Source organism: Schistocerca nitens, chromosome 8, assembly GCF_023898315.1.
Source record: "Schistocerca nitens isolate TAMUIC-IGC-003100 chromosome 8, iqSchNite1.1, whole genome shotgun sequence".
NCBI classification, from domain to species: Eukaryota; Metazoa; Arthropoda; class Insecta; order Orthoptera; family Acrididae; genus Schistocerca; species Schistocerca nitens.
Window position 1 is genome coordinate 65,644,960 of NC_064621.1, and position 20,856 is coordinate 65,665,815.

The 20,856-nt window shown below is 39.3% G+C and overlaps 2 protein-coding genes across 6 annotated transcripts in view; one reads left to right on the forward strand and one right to left on the reverse strand.

Moving 5' to 3' along the window:
• Positions 1–9,698, reverse strand: part of LOC126198474 (UHRF1-binding protein 1-like) — a 458,855-nt gene extending 449,157 nt beyond the window's left edge. For all 3 annotated transcript variants that reach the window (XM_049934830.1, XM_049934829.1, XM_049934832.1), the window contains exons 1-2: positions 9,109–9,698; positions 8,824–9,025 (exon numbers count right to left, since the gene is read on the reverse strand). In XM_049934830.1, coding sequence (XP_049790787.1) covers positions 8,824–9,025; positions 9,109–9,152 — 246 coding nt within the window. In that variant the 5' untranslated portion in view covers positions 9,153–9,698. The remainder of the gene's footprint in view (positions 1–8,823; positions 9,026–9,108) is intronic.
• Positions 9,699–9,767: 69 nt separating this feature from the next.
• LOC126199111 (protein broad-minded-like) overlaps positions 9,768–20,856 on the forward strand; it is a 277,633-nt gene continuing 266,544 nt past the window's right edge. For 2 of the 3 annotated variants that reach the window (XM_049935865.1, XM_049935866.1), the window contains exon 1: positions 9,768–11,721. In XM_049935865.1, the coding sequence (XP_049791822.1) occupies positions 9,977–11,721 (1,745 nt within the window). In that variant the 5' untranslated portion in view covers positions 9,768–9,976. Of the gene's footprint in view, positions 11,722–11,741; positions 12,005–20,856 lie in introns of those variants that run through there. The other variant, XM_049935867.1, reaches the window with a different exon arrangement.

Genomic DNA, 20,856 nt, shown 5'->3' on the forward strand with positions numbered 1-20,856 from the left:
ACACACACACACACACACACACACACACACACACACACTCACTCTCTCTCTCTTATCTGCAGAAACTGAAAACCCATCTTTGCAGTCACTCCTTCAACCGTTGGCTCGCTGTTGCAACACCGGTGGAGGAACAGAAAACAGCAAAATCATCCACAAATAGGGAGCACTGAACAGGATTCCTCACCATAGACATGATATTGTTTAGGGCTATAATAAAGAGGGTAACACTTAAAAACACTTCCCTGTGGGACACCATTCTCCTGCTCAAAATGATCTGATAACGCATCACCAATTTGGGCCCTAAGAACCTACTAAAACAGGAAAGACTGTATGAAGATGGGGACGTGGCCATGAAAGCCCCATTGATGCAGTTGTGCAAGAATACAGTGTCTCCAAGTAGTATAGCACATCTTACTGATATAGAAGTATATGCTGATATAGTGATGTTTATGTAGGGAAGCCAGATGGGGAGCCATCTCTAGCAGGGTCAGGTTGTTGACAGTGGACTGAAATCTTCTGAATCCACACTGAGGATGGCTAAAGCGTTGCCTAGTCTCTAACAACCAGACCAGATGACGGTTAACCATTTCCTCCACAGTCCTTCCTACACAGTTCATTAAGGAAACACTCCAATAACTACTGGGGCATGTGTAGTCCTTTCCTGGTTTGAGAAAAGGTACAAAAATTGTCTCTCCCTAAAAGTTGGGGAATTGACCTGACTGCCATATCAAATTAAAACATTCCAGGAGGATTTCCTTGACACTGCTGGCAAATTCCAAAGCATGCAGTTCCAGATTTGATCATGACCAGATGCATTATCATGAGTCTCAGACAGTGCCGATTCCAGCTCCCACATGGAGAAAGGGCAGTTGTAAGACTCAGAATTGTAGAGTCTGAAGTCCAACTTGCCCCTTTCTGCAATCACACAGTAGTGGCAAAATGCCGGATCAGGTCAGCAGCCAGGGGGAGAGCAGAGGATTGGTGTGCTTTATGGACAGAGACAGCAATCACTCCAATGGCTCTGTCCCCAGTTGAATGACTTCTTTCAGCAAAAAGTATAGCTCCATAGCACAGGTGTATCAGTGACTTTAAAATGTGTTTCTTGTAAACACAGGCACAGGGGGCATTTATGCAGTAGCAGTTTCAGCTCTTCCACATGTGTCCTGAACCCATAAATGTCCCATTGCAAAATGGAAGCCATCTATCATGAGGGTTGTACTTTCACCCTGTCTTTCCACTGGGGTGGGAAGCCCATAATAGATGATCAGTCAGTCTTGCGGTGAGATGATTTCCCCAGTCCAACATCAAGGTCCATTAGTTCTACTGAAGAGTCAAAGAGAGGCATCAGATAAGATGATATAAATATTGTTGGACTGTTCACTTCCTGATTCCGTTGGCAATGGAAGCTTGGCCTTTGATTTTTTGCACTGGGTAGGCTTCCCAGCCACAATCACGGCAATGGTAATGGCGGCAGTGGATGGTGGACTGGACTGAACCTTTGGAGGAGCAGTAAGTTCCGCAACATTAACGACTACCAATTGTGTAGCAGCATCCATTTTCTGTACTGGCTGTTTAACAACTGAAGCAAAGGAGTTAGCAAAAGTCAGAGCCTGAATGGTCTTGTAAATCATGTTGGCCTCGCCACAGGAGATCTGTCTTTTGGTTTTAATCTCCTGTATCTTCCATTCATCAAGGAAGACACAGCAGTCTCTACTCCACACTGGGTGAGCCCCAGAGCACTTCACACACTGTGGAGGATATGAACATCTAACTCTTTCATGGGCAGCCTTACGACAATTGATACAAGTGGCTTCTCCCTTACATCTAAGAGTGGTGTGCCCAAAGCACATTGGGTTGGGGATTTACGGCCACACAGTTAAGCAAAGAAAACCTGTCTTAATATGTTCTGGGAGTTTCGTGCTATTAAAAGTGAGGATGAACGAGTCAGATTTAATCAGATCACCTTTCACCCTTTTCATAATATTCTACACATCTACAATGCCTTCTTTGGTCCATTCCACTTTCACGTCTTCTCTGGGGATGTCCATCAAATCTCTGCATGTCACAACGCATTTAATGTAGTTTAACATGGTGTGGAGCTCAGTCTCAATGGCATATTCCCCAAGAGTTCTGGACTTCTGCAGATTTGTCACTTGTTGGTAACTTGATGTTTCCATCAGTGACCCATTTTGTAACCACTTAACAAATTTTAATGGACCTGTAATCCCCTCTAAAATCTTTTGTATGTAAAAAGGTGACATTTTTCCAAAACTTCCCTCTTTCCTTTTAACAAATAAAAAACCACTCTGGCCATCAGGATGTGTTCTGTTACTAAAGACACTATAATTCTTTAATATACTTGAGTCTGGAGGACTGGCTACATAAGCCCTCTTATTTGATTGGGTGTTGGTACCTACCCATTCCATTGGGAGTGAAGGAGGAAACTTCGAAGGATCCATCTCGGTCAAATGAGCATCTAGGGAAACAAAAGTCCATGTAGAAAAACCCTGCATGCCTAGGTAAGTCTTATACAACTGAGGTGCAGCACATTCCCCACAGGTTGCCCGTTAATGACTGCTCCACCTCAACACTCATAAATCTCATCAGCACACAGCACACCTTGAGATTAAGGCTTTTTAATGGAGGTTAGTAGCATCCTCCTGATACAGGTGGTCAAGCTAAGATTCCCATTCCCTGTGACACACAATGATCCGCGGCCGCACCACATGGTGATCACTGAAGCATGCCTAGAGCTTACAGTGAAAGGAGACTGGCAGCACTTACCTGTCCCCAGCTCAGGAAACCCAGGGTCACCTAGCCCATACTCAGCAAACGAATGCTCAACCCCTGAGGGCAGACAGTACATGGTGGTTATAAGAGTTGAGTGGCATAAAAGGGAAACAGTGGATGAGAAGGCAATGAAACACAGTCATAAGCTATCCCTGATGTTATTCAATATGTGCATTGTACAAGTGGTAAGTAAAACTAAAGAAAAATCTGAAGTATGAATTAAAACTCAAGGAGAAAAAAATAAAATCTTTGAGATTTGCTGGTGACTTTGTAATTCTGTCAGACGCAGCAATGGACTTGTAAGAGCAGTTGAATGGAATGGACAGCATCTTGAAAGGAGGAAGTCAAATAAGGATAACTGAAAGTTGTTGGATTAAATCAGGTGATGCTGAAGCTATTAGGTTACGAAACAAAATGCTTAAAGTAGCAGATTAGTTGTGTTTAGACAAGAAGAGAATAGAGGCTCCTAAACTGTGATGCTATAGAAGAATTCCGAAGATTAGATAGGTAGATTGTGTAATTAATGAGGTGGTACTGAATAAAAATGGGGAGACAAGAAATTTGTGACAAAACTTGACTAAAAGACGGGACTGTTGATAGGACACATTCTGAGATGTCAAGGGACCACCAATTTAGTAATGGAGGGATTTGTGGGTGGTAAAAATCGTAGAGGGAGAGCAAGAGATGAAGACATTAAGCAAACTCAGGAGGATGTAGGTTGCAGTAGTTATTCAGAGATTAAGCAGTTTCACAGTATATAGTACCATGGAGAGCTACATCAAACAAGTCTTCGGACTGAAGACTACAGCAACAACAATTTAAAACTTCAGCTTTCCTTTTCCTGTCATCTTTTGCCACACCTGATTGGTCAGCAAGAGACTGGATAGACGTCTTTGATCAGCTTAGTGATTTTACACAGGACCAGAATTTTCTCTGGTTCTCACCACAACCTTTCGCTAACAAGGTATGAATGACGTAGAAGCAGTTGTATGATTCACAAATTTATCTTTTTATAGATGCACGAAATTTTATTAACTTTTTCCTGTTGACATATCTGCATTCTTTTAAGAATGAAGATTGCAGCAATCTCGGTTTTCTCAGCAGATTTTGAATTTTGTTGGTAAATCACAGTGGACCTTTTCAGTCCTTAATTGACTCACCTTGTACATACTTCTCCCGTTAAGGATACCCAGGGTGAGAGTTCCATTTCAGAAACGTTACCAACCTAGAGAACAAAAAGGTCACCCTCCCAGTTCCCACATCACTACATGTGCACATCTTCATAAACTTCAAATGGCTATTGGTGTAGTAAAATAGTTACACAACAAAACACACACTACAAAAGCTATCGTCTTCGAAATTAAAGTAAATGTAGCAATAACTGTCAGGTGCTAATTAAAAGTAGTACATTGTGTTATATTTCTCTTCATCTGCTGGGTGTGTTCATTTGTACTATGTGACTGCCGATTGGTAACTGGCGATAGAAGTAGGAAGTCCTCATTATTTGAACTACTATGAACCTATATGATCCAATAGTGTGACACTCACTGAGTAACTACGGTACAACAGCCTTCATTTAATTAACTGCATAATCACTACTGCAAATGAGCACCACAATTGAGCATAAACAACTGTATAATGCACTACACGAACCTAAGCTGACTGATAGGGGGTGAGAGTGTTGTCAGCAATTACTGAAGTTATCTCTCAGTTCTTGCACAGTCAACAATGAGTTTAAAAGAGCAGCAGTGCCTGAATGTGGTTCATTTAAAAGTTTGTGTGTAGCCTGATGAGTAAAAGCATAGTGAATAGAGTGGCAAAATGACCTATTTCCTAAAGTTTTTTGTATTTCATAAACCAATGAAAACTGAAAATGAAAGTGCGGGATTAAAAAAAAAATATATTACCTGTGATGAAATATCACAAAAAAAGGGTTGGTCAAGCTCAAATAGTTCTAATAAAACATAACATTAATTGTACTGATGGAGAAAATATAGAGCTAAGAGAACCTGCTGGTTTGAAGTGCTTTGATGAGAATAGCAGTAGTCTCCTCATCAGTATTTCCAATGTTGGAAATTACGTTGAGGAAAAAAAAAAAAAATAACAAACAAGACTGACGATTCCCGAAAGTACAAGAGTTTATTGAATCTATGGCAATCTGACAAAAATTATTATTTCAAGAATAATGTGGATGGCATAAAGAGGACATTTCAATTGACTGGCTGTCACTATATCCACGGTTGGTGTATTTTAAAGCAACTAAAGGCGCACTTACTGTGTTGTAGGTAGTTTTTCCCACCACATATAATGCATGGCAGTCATCATGATGCATTCATAAAGGTTTTCCAATTCTGCAAACCTGCATATGAATTCTGAATGGCATAAAAATGCAGATGAAAAGTCAAGTAATTTTGTTAATAATATAACAAGCTAAATTAACAATGTAGAAGGAAATAGTCAATATGAAATCTGCAAAATTAGTACAAAATAATCATGCTGTTTCTTGCGTGTGTTTTTTATCAGACTACTTTAGTTGTCTTTCTGAAAATGACAAACAAAAAGCTGTTCCAGATTGCCCTGCCTCATCAGTTTGAAGGATGAGCTCCTTATGAAAAATGACATCCTGAACCGTATTCAATGACTGGTAAAGAGTAATGGATTGATTGGTTGGTTGGTTGATGTGGGGGAGGGAACCAAACAGTGTCGTAGTGATGTTACTGGTCCTACGATCTACAATGGCAGGAAGCAAGGCAAGAACAACAAAAACAGCACAGTCCACTCAACATGCAAACAAAGAGGAAGAAGGGACATAAGGGCAGTATGAAGAGGAAAGAACAGGGGGGGGGGGGGGGGGCAGGGGTTGAAATGGGGAGAGCAGGGTGCCCCAGAAATGCTATGTGCGGTGGGGCACCAGCACCTTCTACGACCTGTCTCGATACCCAAACCACACAATTATCACAATACATAATGGAAGTGGCTGTGCATTCTTGGCACCTTTAAGACTTCAAAATGTCTCAATTTTGTGAGTGGAACTACACAATAAAATGCTGTATTCACCTGAACAAAAATGCTTCTGTGCCCTATGATGAACTGAAGAAAGGCTTTGGTGAGTCATCCATGCCATGTTGATCCTGTTTTTGTTGCCAGAAAGTTGCAAATTGCAATGAGGGTACATTCTGTGTGCCTGTTATGGCCTTGACAGAGACAACAATCAATACAGTGGCTACCATTACATGCAGTGATCCATGTCTATCAGATAACTTGCACACATTCTGGGCATATCAACTGAAAGGATTTATATTCCTTTAAAGGAACATTTGTAGAAGTCTATAGTATGCACACCATGTAACACGACTGCTTACTTCAGAACAAAGGCAGAATCATGTTGATGTGGGCCACTATTGGGAACAAACTATTGACAACGACAATGTGAATGAAACAGTTCTGTATTCTTATGAGTCAGAAATGAAATGGTGCAGCACAGAGTAAGTGTTATATGGTCCACATCCCCAATCTCCAAAAAACAGTGTTCATACAGAGGCCTGCAAATAAGGCCATATGTAGTCATCACATTCTTCAGTGGTGTACAGTCGTATTGTTCCAAGAGTTGCTACAGTTACTGCAGCATACTATAGACAACTGATGAGGATCACACTCAGAAACAGAAAGAGCTCGTGTAAAAAAATGGGACTGGGCCAGTCGAGATTTGGAGCCTCATCAGGATAATGCAAGGCTTGTGTTGCCCAAAGTGTGACAAAGTTTATGAGCAAGAAAGGAATTTTTACCACAACCAGCTTACAGTCCAAACTTAGCATTCTGCAATTTTTTTCTCTACCGCACCACCGTAACGAATATTAACAGATATAATTTTGATAATGAAACACCACCTGTGAGTGCTTTACAGGTTATTTTGAAGAATAGCCTTTGCCAATTTTTTTGGGAATGGAAACAGATATACGGCAATTGTGCCGTATTAGTGCAAGGTATATATTGAAGGTACCAATAGTGTGAAAATGTAAACTTCCAAAACACAGTTTGTAACAAACAAATGGCTATTTTTATTGAATGTCATACTCACAACATCCAACTGATAATCAGCTTTTCACTCATCCTTTTACAAACCTAGTAACATATTAAGGGAGTATTAGAGTTTCTGGATGAAAAAGCTGCTTGTCGGTTTGTAAAATCCATGGATCTCTAGAGGGATTAAAGTATCTTGTGGAAGGGAAATATATATGTTGCCAAGAACAAGAAGACATCCTCAAAATTAGTAGGCTAATACAGATTATTAAAAAGTCAGAAATCAGTAATTCTGACAACAAACTTAAGGCTATATGGAATGTGGTGACACGAGAGGCAAGACAACCAGCCACAGAAAAGGATAACATAACTACTGAACTGAATGGAGGAGATGGAAGAGCTATAACCAATGAGTCACTGGTAGCAAATACATTTAACAATCAATTATTAAATATTGTAGAAAGTATTGGGGCACTGTTCAAGAGAGAAATGACAGCAATATGTTGTAAAAGTAACACTGATAAAATGCTTAGAAAGAAGTACTCTGCTACATTTGTTACCATATATTCTATCAATACACAATTATAGTGACGCTTCATGAAGGGAAGACGACATTCTCTTCACACAACATTCTTGAGAAAATTTAGAAAACTGAAATTTGAAGCTGAGCAATTCTACTGCCACCACGGTACATTTTATGTAAAGCCAACGAAGATAAGAGAAATTTGGGCTCATATACAGGAATACAGACAGTCGTTTTTCCTTCACTCTCTTTGTGAGTGAAACAGGAAAGCAAATAAATAAGAGTGGAACAAGATATACTCTCTGACGCAATATATGGTGGCTTACAGAGTTTGTATGTAGGTGTAAAACTGGAATTTGGTGATAAATTTCTGTAGAAATCAAATATTGAAGCATTATCAAGCAGTTGCCTACAATGGCTCAGTGATTCACACGAAAAAAGAAAACTCGAGAAATGAATATCTTACAGCAATGACTATGGTTTCTGAATGTTTTAGTGTCTATCCTGTGAAATCTTGGTTGTAGAGACCGACTGGTCTGTAGCACAAACCGAAGTCTGGCTTTGGTCGAAAAGTGACACACTCTTTGTGATTTTGTTAAGTCAACAAATGTGAACTGCAAAATAAAAATTGTGATAGGGTAACCGATTGATTTGTAGCAAAGCCTAAGGTCAACATTTGCACAATATACAGCATTTTTCATTATGAACAGCAAATTAAAAGTCAATTTAAAACTGCTGTATTTCACAGTAGGAAATCTGTGAAATGTTTTTTGAGCATGTTATGCAAAGGAAGATCACTATAAAACACTTACCATTACTATGTGTCTAGTAAGTTAGAGCACGGCTTATTTTGTTCTTCATTTACAATGCATTGAACCCGATCATTTATATATTAGTATTAGTATCAATCTGTCGTAGGAGGTCATATACGATGTGGTACAGTACACACCTATCAACAGTTATCTGGTTGCATATTGTAGGCTACTAGTTTAGTAAAATGATAGATGCCACTGAATGTTATCAAGTGTACTACTGATCTGTTCCCTTCATTTAGAAGTTTTTGCTACGCTTTTTTTTTCCACAACTCATCACTAATCAGGTATAATTTTCAATACTGTCACTCTATGTTATCTGCATATTCGGGTACAATATTACATTTTAAACATTTTTCAACCTTTTTTCTATAGAAATAGTTATTCATTAATGTTTTGTTTATTTCTATAATTGTTATGGATGCTGCTATTAAATTGTTATCATTTCTGAGTCTGACAGTAGCACCACCAAAACATATCTGCTTGGAAACATACATATGATGTTACTGCTTCTAGCAAAAGTGTTTCTTTCAGTGGGAGGGGGCATGGTTGTAACAAGAACAAAGAAACAAATAAATGGGTACAATTCTGTGTGTAATGTTCATTAGTTATATCAATTTACTTTGGAGGCATAAAAAAAAGAGATGTGGCAGCTTGATATGTTAACTTTTAACTTACAAGACAAATAGGAACACTTTTTAATTTCGTCCACTGAATCCGGAAGGCAACTTTGTTGCAGGTTGCACTTGTAAGCTGAAGCCATGATGGCAGCTCCAGCAAATCAGTGAGCACAGCCTCATCCAGTTGGAGGTTTGACAGTTCACCTTCACCTTTAAATGTGCTCAAATTGATCTTATCAGCTGACAAATTTTTGGTGAATCTGGGAAAATGAAATATTTTGTGATCCAACTACTCGCAAGAAACACATGTAAAGTGCACAACAACATACTGACGCTACATTACCTCGACAAATGCTTCAAAAGCTGATTCTTTATAATTGAAACCATTTCATAACATAAGCAGCGTCCTCTTCCAGGTTCTGTATGTGTAATTAAAGTTAATTGTCGTTCTGCTTCTCATACTTTAATAAAGAGTAAATAATGATTTGGCACTATTGTTGCTGCTTTTGTCGTCTGTTAATCTCTGTATTTATGGCAAAACCGATACATCGCGACGATCATATGGACTTCGCTCGTTTTTGTTCCTGGACTTTCACGTTTGACTCACCCAACGTACATTACGCTGTCGACTTCACTACCGTGACAAGCAGTCTGTCGGCCTGCACGACAAATATAATCCCCTTTAATCCCCAGTCGCGTACTCTCAAACATATCTAAAATATAATTCACGGCGTGAGATAAATATTCAAAAACAGCCTCTAGAACAACAGCTTTGTGTCGTGTTTGCCACAAGTTCCCACTACTCTCTTCGTATTCACAATGTGTTTTATTCGCAGTTTAAAAATTTCCTTTTCATCTAATTAAAGCGACACATCAGCATGCAATACTACTGTCTACAGTTTGCAAGAAGTTGAACGGCGTTAGAAATGTCATTGAATCTGTGTTGCTAAATAGTATCTTTGACAGCGGCTTCTCCCAACACTTACTCTGAATGAGTCGTGTACTCGTGTCATTACTTGGAAGCTTGAAGCTATAGGATATCACCGTTAATATTGTGCTGTGTAGTGGAGTTGGGATAGGGTTAATATCAAAAAGGCAGGTGCTATTGCAGCACTGAACATCAGTGAAGTGTGAATTGAAGCTTAGGTGAAGGTCTTCACGAAGAAAGTGAATGAACAGCTGTTAGGGGAATAATCATCTTGCCATGTAACATGAAAATGAATTTTTTACCTCATCAAGATGCTACCAATGACGAAATTGTAAAGTGGATTAAGATGATAACCAAGGAAAAATTTAATGAAACGGTGCGCAGGAAGATTAGATACAGTGGTGAAATAAAAAAGCAGACATGGAAAATAGTTTCCCACAATATATATAAAGCTGTAAAAGATTCCGCAGAAGTGAAGTTATTCATTGAAGACATTGCTGATGCAATTAAACAGCGTGCAGAATATTCTGACTTTGATTGGATTCATTTGTCTGTAACAGGTGGAAATTTGATCAACACTCACAAATTGCTGCAGTATAGGGATAATACTAAACTTGTGCCGTCAAAATATTTTGAAAGTTTATGCCGCAAAACTTCGCCACACAAATCTTTTTTTGTACGTATTCATGCGTTACGAGAGTTGTTATCTGTTAATTTACCGGACAGTATATCATTTGAAAGCTGGCCCACTCTTCAAAGCAATTTACAGCACAGCCTTAGCCAGAAGAGCCAAGAAGAATTCACATTAAGCTTAAAAGTGCATGCCAGAATAATGTCGTCCCCGTCGTTGGCGTTTGTGAAGGAATGTTATATAAATCTTGTAGAAAGCTTACGGTTGTACTATATAGATGCTGCAATCGGCACCACCCCATCTTTTGTACAAGGATTGAATTTTTCAAATCCTGTGCATAACAAATTGATAAAACTGGTACATTTTATACTTGCAATGTCGAACGAAATGCCCAAGAGTTGGGCACGCTTCAAAAACAGTTGGATAGAAGAAATAATTAATGCATTTATGATTTTGATCACCATGCATATACACACTACAACAGGGGATGCATTAATTTATCCATTTCATGTAATTGCTGCTCTTGACCCAAGAGCTATTTGGTGTTTCCATTGGCTGCATGGCACTCTTGGAAGAAATATTTTCTTCAGTTTTCAGTCAAAAGTGTCTGCATTTTTAAAATTTGTGTCAGGTTCAATACTTCAGTATTTAAAGCACCCAACATATTCATGTCACAGTACTGATTTTAACAATAAGCTCACCTCTTCTGCAATTAAGGAAGGAATATTTATTCATTCTGTCAGTATTTTAGGTATTATGGCATGCTATAAAAGAGGAGACAGTTTTATTCTTGATTATTTCAGTGAGCAGACTGGAGTAGTGCCATTGCAGCATATCCTAATTGCCCTTATAACATCTTTAAATGCACACTCATGTAGTATTCCGCTGAAAAAAGTAATTACAGAAACTGTGATAAAAATATTTCACAACAGGGGTGACAAGTACATAAATGAGTCAACAGTAAGGTGTTTACTGGAACCACTTAAAACATTAAATTGTGAGACTACTATGTTACCAGAGAACACTATAAGAATCTTACATTCCATCACTGCAGATGAGCGTTCCCTGCACTATTTACTACACAGTGCAGAAGAGTGTCGAAAATCGGTTGGTACACTTGAGGCAGTTTCAAAATGTGCAGTGGAGGCTCCAAATGATGAACCATTTCAAAACTTGATAATGAATTATGTAGTTTCAAGACTTGAAAGACATGAAAAAGAAACCGCAGGATTGTTAAGCATGCTCCTGGAAACGTGTGTAGCATTAATGCCCGTCTCATTTGGTTGTACGATACCTTCGTTCACCAGTAATTTTTTAACAACTGTTATTGCTTATTACAAGTTGTCTCAGACTGGTATTAATGAGGGGGAACAAACACAGTTTGGCAAAGAGATTGGGTAAGTTGAAGGCAGGCAACTTCTTTGTATCTCACTTATTGGTTCCCTCACATATAAGAGCACATTTTATTGTTGTTGTTCTTCCTCTTTTGGTGCAAGTAGATAATTCACAGAAATGTTTTGTATGCACAGTTTTAATGTATGCTGTTGTATTTTGTTAAAGTTGCCCTCTTGGAACAATAATGTGCCTCTGCAGCTTCGACTCTCAGAAATATTTTGTCATCTACAAATCCCTAAAATGTGATATGAAACAAATGAGGAATGATGATTTGAAAATTAAACAGTAAGGAATAATTCTGTTTTCAGTATAGGTTTATGCTATATCTACATGTACATCAATACTCTGCACATCGCCTAATGGTGTGTGGCAGAGGGTACTTCAGGTACCACTAACTGATTCCCCTTCCTGTTCCACTCCTGAATGGTGCATGGGAAGAATAATTGTCAGTAAGACTCTATATTAGCTCTAATTTATTGATTTTTTTTTTTCATTATGATCATTTCACTTGGTGTGTGTGGGAGGAAGTAATGTGTTGTCCAACTCTTACACGAAAGTAGTCACTCGAAATTTAAGTAGTCAATCTCTTCATGATACACAATGCCTCTCTTGTGACATATGCCACAGAAGTTTGTTGAACATCTCTTTAACACTCTTGTGCCAGCTAAATGACCGTGTGATGAAACTCGTCATTCTTCGATAGATCATCTTTCTCTCTTGTATCAGTCCTCCCCTGGTGAGGGTTCCAAATTGATAAATGATACTCAAGAATTGGTTGAACAAGCGCCTTGTAAGCCACATACTTAGTGGATGAGTAAAATTTTCTCGACATTCTTACTGTGAGTCTCAATCTGTTGTCTGCTTTTCCTTCTATTTATGTGAGGCCTATGCGATCAATCCACATAAGGTCACTCTGCATGCTTCCTCTTAGATATTTTGCAGCAGTTTTTGTTTCCAGAAATTCGTCATCAGTGGTATAGTTGTACAGTAGTGGATTTCATTTCCTGTGTATGCACAGTATGTTACATTTATTTATGTCTATGATCAAGTGCCAGGGATTGCACCATTCATCAATCTTCTGTTGGTCATTTTGCAGATAGATACTGTCTTCCGGCATTCCTGCTTTCTTATAGACTACATCATTTGTGAAAAGTCTTAAAGAACTTAAACTGCTTTGTACTTGATCATTTATATATATTGTAAACAGTCCCATCACATTTCCTTGTGGTACTCCAAAAATTACCTTTACATCTGTAGAATTTGTTCCATTAAGAGTATCATTTTGAGTTCCATTTGCAAGGAAGTCCTGAATCCAGTTGCAAATCAGCTTCAATTTCTCAGTAAGGTCATTTTTTCTTTTTTTCACTAGACAGCAGTATGGGGCAGTGTCACTTGTTTCTAGTTGCTAGGTCCCCTTTTGCTCCAGCAACCTGTGATGAACTGCAGCGAAAAGGGGAGCAAGTTCTTTTGCATATTCTTTGCAGAATCTTACAGGTCCTGATGCCATTCTCTACTAAGTAATTGTAATTGCTTTTCTGTTTTGCGATCAGTTATCCCAATATCTGCCATTTCAATGTTCATATGATAATTTAAAGAAGGAACCATATTATGATTTTCTGCAGTGAAACAATTTCAGAAGACTGAATTTAATATTTCGACCTCCTCCTTGTTACCTTCATTTTGGTGCCTTTATGGTCACTGAGTGTCTGAATAGATGATTTCCAACCGCATACTCATTTTACATAAGACCAAGACCTCTTGGGGTTTTCACTCAGATCAGTTGACAACATTTTGATCTCATTATACGGAAATACAGAAGCGTCCGATTCCACTCGTTTGCTTTGACCCATGACGTCACAAATATGGTGGAAACGACCATGCACGACGACTCCAATATAACGTCTATGACGTCATTACGTAAACATGACCACAAACCCGAAAATACATTGAAAAACCAATACACACACGTACCGCAAAAAACCTAAAGAAACTTACAGGGCAAGTGTAGAAATTTGGGGGTTTTTGGCTGGGGACAAAGTAAATATAAACAAATTTAGACATACACCACCATACCAAACCACACAAAACAACGAAAAAACAGACAACACAAAACTCCCCAAATTCCACTAAACACAATATCCTCTGGAATCGAACGCATCACTTGCCCTATATAGCTCAACATCAGCTCCCGATCCCACAAATAACACTTCCCTTGACCTATATAGCTCAACAGCAACTCCCAATACTGGAACACCCACAGCCACAAACACACATTGGAATCGAACACTTCCCTTGACCTGTTATCCTTACGACAGCTCCACCTACAGCCGTCCCTGGCCCGAGACGCAGGAACTTTCGTAAGCCTCATTTCTTCACGACATACTAAACACTTCACAACTTCATCCAAAAATCCGAATATTTGAAGAAATTTTATTAGAGAGAACGATCTGTCCCCCATCATTGCCAACAACCGAAAACTGTTGACCTTGTCAGTCATATCCATACCTACCAAAGACATAAAAAAGCAATTTACCAAAATTCATACACGACGAACAGAAAAAAAAGCTACAATAACGTCGAAATAACAAAACTAAAATCGTTAACTCACTCAAAAATATTTCGCTGAAAGCACAGTCCCAATGCCACACATGTGCAATGCTATAACACAAATGAACCCCATACGCCACGTAACACGCTACCCATAAACACACCACCAGTGAGAACCACTGAGTGCAACAATACGCCACCTATAAACACGCCACACATGCAAACTAAACCAAAAACGTCACCTAACACACCACCAGAGAGCACCACCAATCTCATCAAAATGACATCTACAAACACAACACTCTCACAAACTAAATTCCGCGCCGTTGTGACATCACACACAACAGCAGCCTTACATCATGGGTCAAAACAGACGGGTGGGATCGGATGCTTTGGTCGACCCCATTATACTTGTTTTTGCTTTGCACAGCTTTTATTTGTTTGCTAACATTTGCCTTCCATTGAATCTCGGATGCTCCCTTTGTTTATGTAGCAGTTTTCTAACATTGAAAGTGATCCATGGTGGGTCTCTCCCATCCCTCAAGACCTTGCTTGCAACATACTTGTCTAAGACATATTTAACAATGCTTTTGAATTTTTTCTATTTGTGCTCCATGTCTTCAACCTCATCACTGAATATATGATGCCAACAACTTAGATACCCTGTGGTTTGTATCTTGTCACTCTTGCTAAACAAAAATAATTTCCTATCTTTCTTAACAATCCTTGTATACCTCTCACATCAGTACGTTCACTGAAACCTTCCTCCACATAAACTGATTTGATAAGTTTTGTTTGTAGCTAGGAGGTCTAAGGCGTTCCTTTTTCAAGTTGGTTCTCCAATTATCTGCTCAAAGTAATTTTCGGTCAAGACATTCAGAATACTGTCACACCAATCCCTGTCTCTAGCACTAGTTTTGATATCTTGACTCTCCCAATCTATACCTGACGAGGTGAAATTACCCCATCTTACAATGGCATGATTGGGATATCAAAATTCTCTCTGAAATGTTCTACCAGCACAGCTCCTGATGCATGTGGTCTACAAAAGCTTCTAATTACATTTTTGACCCACCTTTAATGCATAATTTCACCCACATTAATTCAGATGTTGTCAAATTCTTTACTTCAGTAAATATGCTGCCTTCGTTGATGACTAACCTATCCTTGTGATAAATATTCCAATCTGAAGTTAGGATTTTGTTGCTATCCACTTCCAGTTTCAACCAACTTTCTGTTCCTAACACTACCTGTGCATTATAATTTTCAATAAGTGATCATTCTGAGACCTCTCCTGGGATTCTCCAGCAGTTTACTAATATCTTATTAATCTCTTCTGTGTACAATATGTGAGGATGTGTGTTCTCTGAGAACATTGTGGCTGACGTATCTTTGATTTTGCAAGGCAATTCACCTCTGATCCCAAGGGGTTTCCTTTAACCTAAACAACCCCTATTTGCACTTCACACACATATTCCAGTACCCTAGTAGCCTGACCTATTAAGGGGAACCCTGCAGTTTACCTATTAAGGGGAACCCTGCAGTTTTCCACCCTATAGCAAAGGTCCAGAAATTCGCATCCAATATCATCACAGAATAGTCTGAGCCTCTGGTTTAGAACTTGCACTCCGCTCCAGATCAGAGGACTGCGGTCAACCATGGATATGATGTTACAAGTAGTGAGCTTAGCCTTAGGACTGATACTGTGGGAGGCCGTGTGTTCATTGCAGTTAAAAGCTGTTTAAACACAGTCGAGATCGATACTGGGTCAGACTGTGAAATAGTCTGGATAAAGCTGTCAATTAGACAAGGAGTGACCATTGTATTAGGATGTTTTTATAGACCACCAGCATCTGCAACATACATCACAGAACGTTTCAGGGAAGGTCTTGAGTACATAGGAAATAAATATCCAAATTATTCATTAGTTGTAGGTGGAGACTAATCTGGCGTCCATTGACTGGGAAAATTACATGTTTATCACAGGGGGCAGAAGCAAAGACTCGTGTGAAGTTTTTCTAGGAGCACTCTCAACATATAACTTTGAGCAATTGGTTAGAAAACCAACACGAGATGGAAACATATTAGATATCTTGGCAACAAACAGACTTGATCTTTTTGAGGAAGTTAATCTAGAAGAAGATATTGGTGACCATAACGTCATTGTGGCTTCTATGTCATTGACTGGAGAAAAAAAAAATAAAAAAAATAGTGTAGAGTTTTCTTGTTTGGGAAAGTAAATAGTGTCATTAATGAATATCTTCATAGCTCCAAGCATTCACCGCAGGACACAAAGATATTGAGATCTTTGGTCTGAATTTAAAGGTATTGTCCACCAAATGATAAAGAAGTATGTGCCTAGCAAAAATATAGCGGAGGGAAAGGATTCACTTGGGTTCAACAAACGTATTAGGAAGTTGCTGAGAAAGCAGAGAATTTTGCACAGTCATTTTAAAAGTATCACTGCCCTGCTGACAAACAGAAATTATGTGAAATGAAAGCAACTGTCAAAAGGTCAATGAGAGATTCTTTTAACGAATTTGAAACCAGTATTTTATGTGCAGATTCTAAAAATAACCCCAAAAAATTCGGTCCTATCTAAATTCTATGAATCCTACAACTAATTCAATACCTTTGCTTGCTGACAAAACGGGTAATGTATGGATGATGATAAACAGAAGACCGAAATTCTAAACATAGCTTTCAAAAACGCATTTACGGTAGGGGACTGCAGCACCATTCCCCCTTTCAATTATCAAACAAACGCAAGGGTGGTTGACATAGTGTTTAGTGTATCTGGGGTTGTAAAACAGTTAAGATCCTTAGACACCAGGAAGTCATCTGGCCCAGACGGTATCCCTGTAAGATTTTACATTGACTATGCTACTAATATAGCACCATTCTTATCCATCATCTATCAGACATCATTGGAACAGCAGAAAGTTCCACGGGACTGGAAGAAGGCCCAGGTCATAGCAATCTATTAAAAGGGTAGAAAATCGGATGCACGTAATTACTGGTCAATTTCACTGACATCAATTTGTTGCAGAATCAAGGAACATATTTTGTGTTCAGACATAATGACCTTTCTAGACTCTGAGAAGCTCATCTGCAGAAACCAGCACGGTTTTAGGAAACAGCGGTCATGCAAGACACAGCTGGCCCTCTTTGTGCATGATATACAACAGGCTCTAGATACTGCCTCCCAGGTTGATGCCATATTTCTCAACTTTCTAAAGGTGTTCGACTCAGTTTCTCATTGTCGCTTGCTCCAAAAAGTGCATGCTTATGCTGTATCGGATGACATGTGGCTGGTTAGGAAGTTTCCTAACAGACAGAGAGCAGTATATCGTCCTGAATGGGGAGACTTTGACAGAAAGAAGTGTAACATCAGATGTGCGACAAGGCAACATAATAGGTCCACTGCTTTTTACGATTTACTTAAATGATCTGGTTGATAGTATTGACAGCGGCATTAGACTATTTGCCAATGATGCTGTAGTCTACGGGAAAGTAGTATCACACTAAAATGTGGATTTGCAGAAAATAAATGACTGGCAGTTATCTCTCAATATTAGTATGTGTAACCTACTGCGTATAACAAAGCGAAAATCCCTGTTAATGTAAGAGTACAAAATAAATGCCCAGTCTTTGGAAGCGGTAACATACGTCGAGTATTTTGGTTTTACTATTCGAAATGATCTCAAATGGAATGATTAGGTTACACAAGTAATGGGTAAGGTGAACTCTAGATTGCGCTTTATTGGTAGAATCCTGAAGCGATGCAGTCCTTCAACAAAGGAAATTGCATACAATACTTTAGTTCTTCCAGTCTTACAGTATTGTTCATCTGTGTGGGGCCCTTACCAGTTGGGTCTGATTCAAGAGATTGAGAAGGTCCAAAGAAGAGTGGCAAGATTTGTGACTGGTGCATTTAGCCATCGCAAGAGCGTTACAAATCTCATAGAAAGTTTGAAGCGGGACGCGCTAAATGGAAGGGGCTGTTCACTAAATTCCAAAATCCGATCTTCACCAAGAATGTAGGCCCCCAGAGCGTATATTATTACCACCAACTTTCAAATCACCCAGTGATCACCATTCAAAGATAGGGAAATTAGAGCTTGTACTGAGGCATTCAGACAATCATTTTTCTCTCACGTGATCCGCGAGTGGAACAGAGAGGGGGAAATAAGACTTTGGCGCAAATAGTGCCCTCCGCCACACACCGCATGGTGGCTAGTGGAGTATATATGTAGAACCCAACATGTGATGCTAGTTGCCTTCACCAAATTGGCCATCTGCTGAAAGGAACTGAGAATGGCATCAGAACCCAAGTGCCAGGCATCATTCACACCAACATGTACCACCAACTGTATCTGGTTGTACCATTCAATAGCCACTGGCATGGCATATTAATCTGTAGTGCTCAAAATAGCCGGCCGGAGTGGCCGTGCGGTTCTAGGCACTACAGTCTGGAGCCGAGCGACCGCTACGGTCGCAGGTTCGAATCCTGCCTCGGGCATGGATGTGTGTGATGTCCTTAGGTTAGTTAGGTTTAATTAGTTCTACGTTCTAGGCGACTGATGACCTCAAAAGTTAAGCTGCATAGTGCTCAGAGCCATTTGAACCATTTTTTGCTGAAAATAGTACAGGCCCCCAAGGTGAAACAAGTTTATACTTGTATATGGTTATGAGTCTTTAAGAGAATGCTCTTTTCATGCTACAAAATATAAACTATACAACAACCATTCCATTTAAAAGAAAAGCATGTGATATCTCAGGCTTTCTCAGCATGATTGGTTAATTGTGTGCTTTCAGGAGTTCAGCTGAATTGCAGTGTAGATGTTCTGCATTCAAAAGAGCCACCCATTCCTTCTCTTCTTTGTCCTCACCAGTAACAACATTTTTGGCATGAACAAACCACAGTTACTGTTGTAAGATTATTCTTTTCGCTTCATACCACTTCAAGCAATGTACTGAGCTAACAGTGTGAAAAGCTGAAGAATAATGTAGTGCACAGTGATGTGCCAACAGTGAGACTGCAGTGTTAACATATCCTTCATCAAACACATGGCTTTGTAAACCAGATAATAGTAGAAACAAGGTAAACAATGTTAGATTCAAATCATTAGTCACTAGATTCAATGAATTTTTCCTAACAGCAGCAGAAGTCAGAGGGACAAAAAGTGGGCTATGAAAAGCAGACCCATTAGAGTTATGTTGACAGGGATTTCATAATCCACCAACAGGTCAGTTTTGCTGAATCAACTGTTAGAGAAATCATAAAAATCGTTATGTCACTGAAAATTAATAACTCTGCAGGATTTTATGCTATTTTAACTAAAGTACTAGAATCTTGTGCTGACCTCAGTAACGAGTCAACAATTAAATGTGTATTTCCTGAAAGATTGAGGTACGCAGTAGTAATATCCATTTATAAAAGTGAAGATGTGCTAGTGATCTCTTATTAATTATAGGACCATCTCCTTCCCTCCCGATTTCTCAAAACTCATTGAGAATGTAGCAAACAGCAGAAAATAGCCCACTTTGTTTCCATAAATGTTTCTCCACTGAGTAAGCAATATATGATTAAATAAAAACAGTTCTGGTAGAACTAAATAAAAATTGCTCTGATGACATTTTCTGTGATCTTGCAAAGCCTTTTATCATATATACCATAAAATTATACTAGGGAAACTAAAATGGTATGATGCCAAGTCATTCCTTGCATAGATGGAGTCTTATCTGAACAACACGGGAGAGATTCTAGGTACCACACCTATTGTATGACTCACTGAGAGTGGCGAATTAAGAAAGAGAAATGATGTGTTGGCAGAAGAGCCAACACCGTGTTGCTAGAGGAGGCCGAAATGCACGCGTGCATTACACGCAGACTGGTGTGAGGTCTGGAACAGGACAATGTCTTGAGAATTGCAAATAAAGTACGTAGATGGTGTAATACTTAACTTTAATCCATAATTGGTGTACATCGCTCTTGACGGTACAGGTTTTATAATAAGCTCAATATAACTGGTAATGGCGCCTTGCTAGGTCGTAGCAAATGACGTAGCTGAAGGCTATGCTAACTATCGTCTCGGCAAAAGAGAGCGTGATTGTCAGTGAACCACTGCTATGAACGTCGGCTGTACAACTGGGCGAATGCCAGGACGTCTCTCTAGACCTGCCGTATGATGGCACTCGGCCTGCGATCACTGACAGTGGCAACACGCGGGTCCGACGTATACTAATGGACCGCGGCCGATTTAAAGGCTACCACCTAGCAAGTGTGGTGTCTGGCGGTGACACCACAAGAAATACTTTCTTGGTACCCTGCATACCCATATGTCATATCAAAATAATTACCACACTTCAGGATTGTTGTAAACATTGTTACCAGCCTTAGGCGTGAACTATCCACCGCTGGAGATGCTGACAATTGTGGGGGATTTTCTCGCAATGAGCCAATCATCTTCACAATCAATGTCTATGAAATGTAAATGGAATGAGGCTAATGCTTCAAAGACCCTCCCAGCTGCACCACGATTCCTTGTTTCTCACACTGAAAACGGTCAGTTCTTCGCTATAGTAAA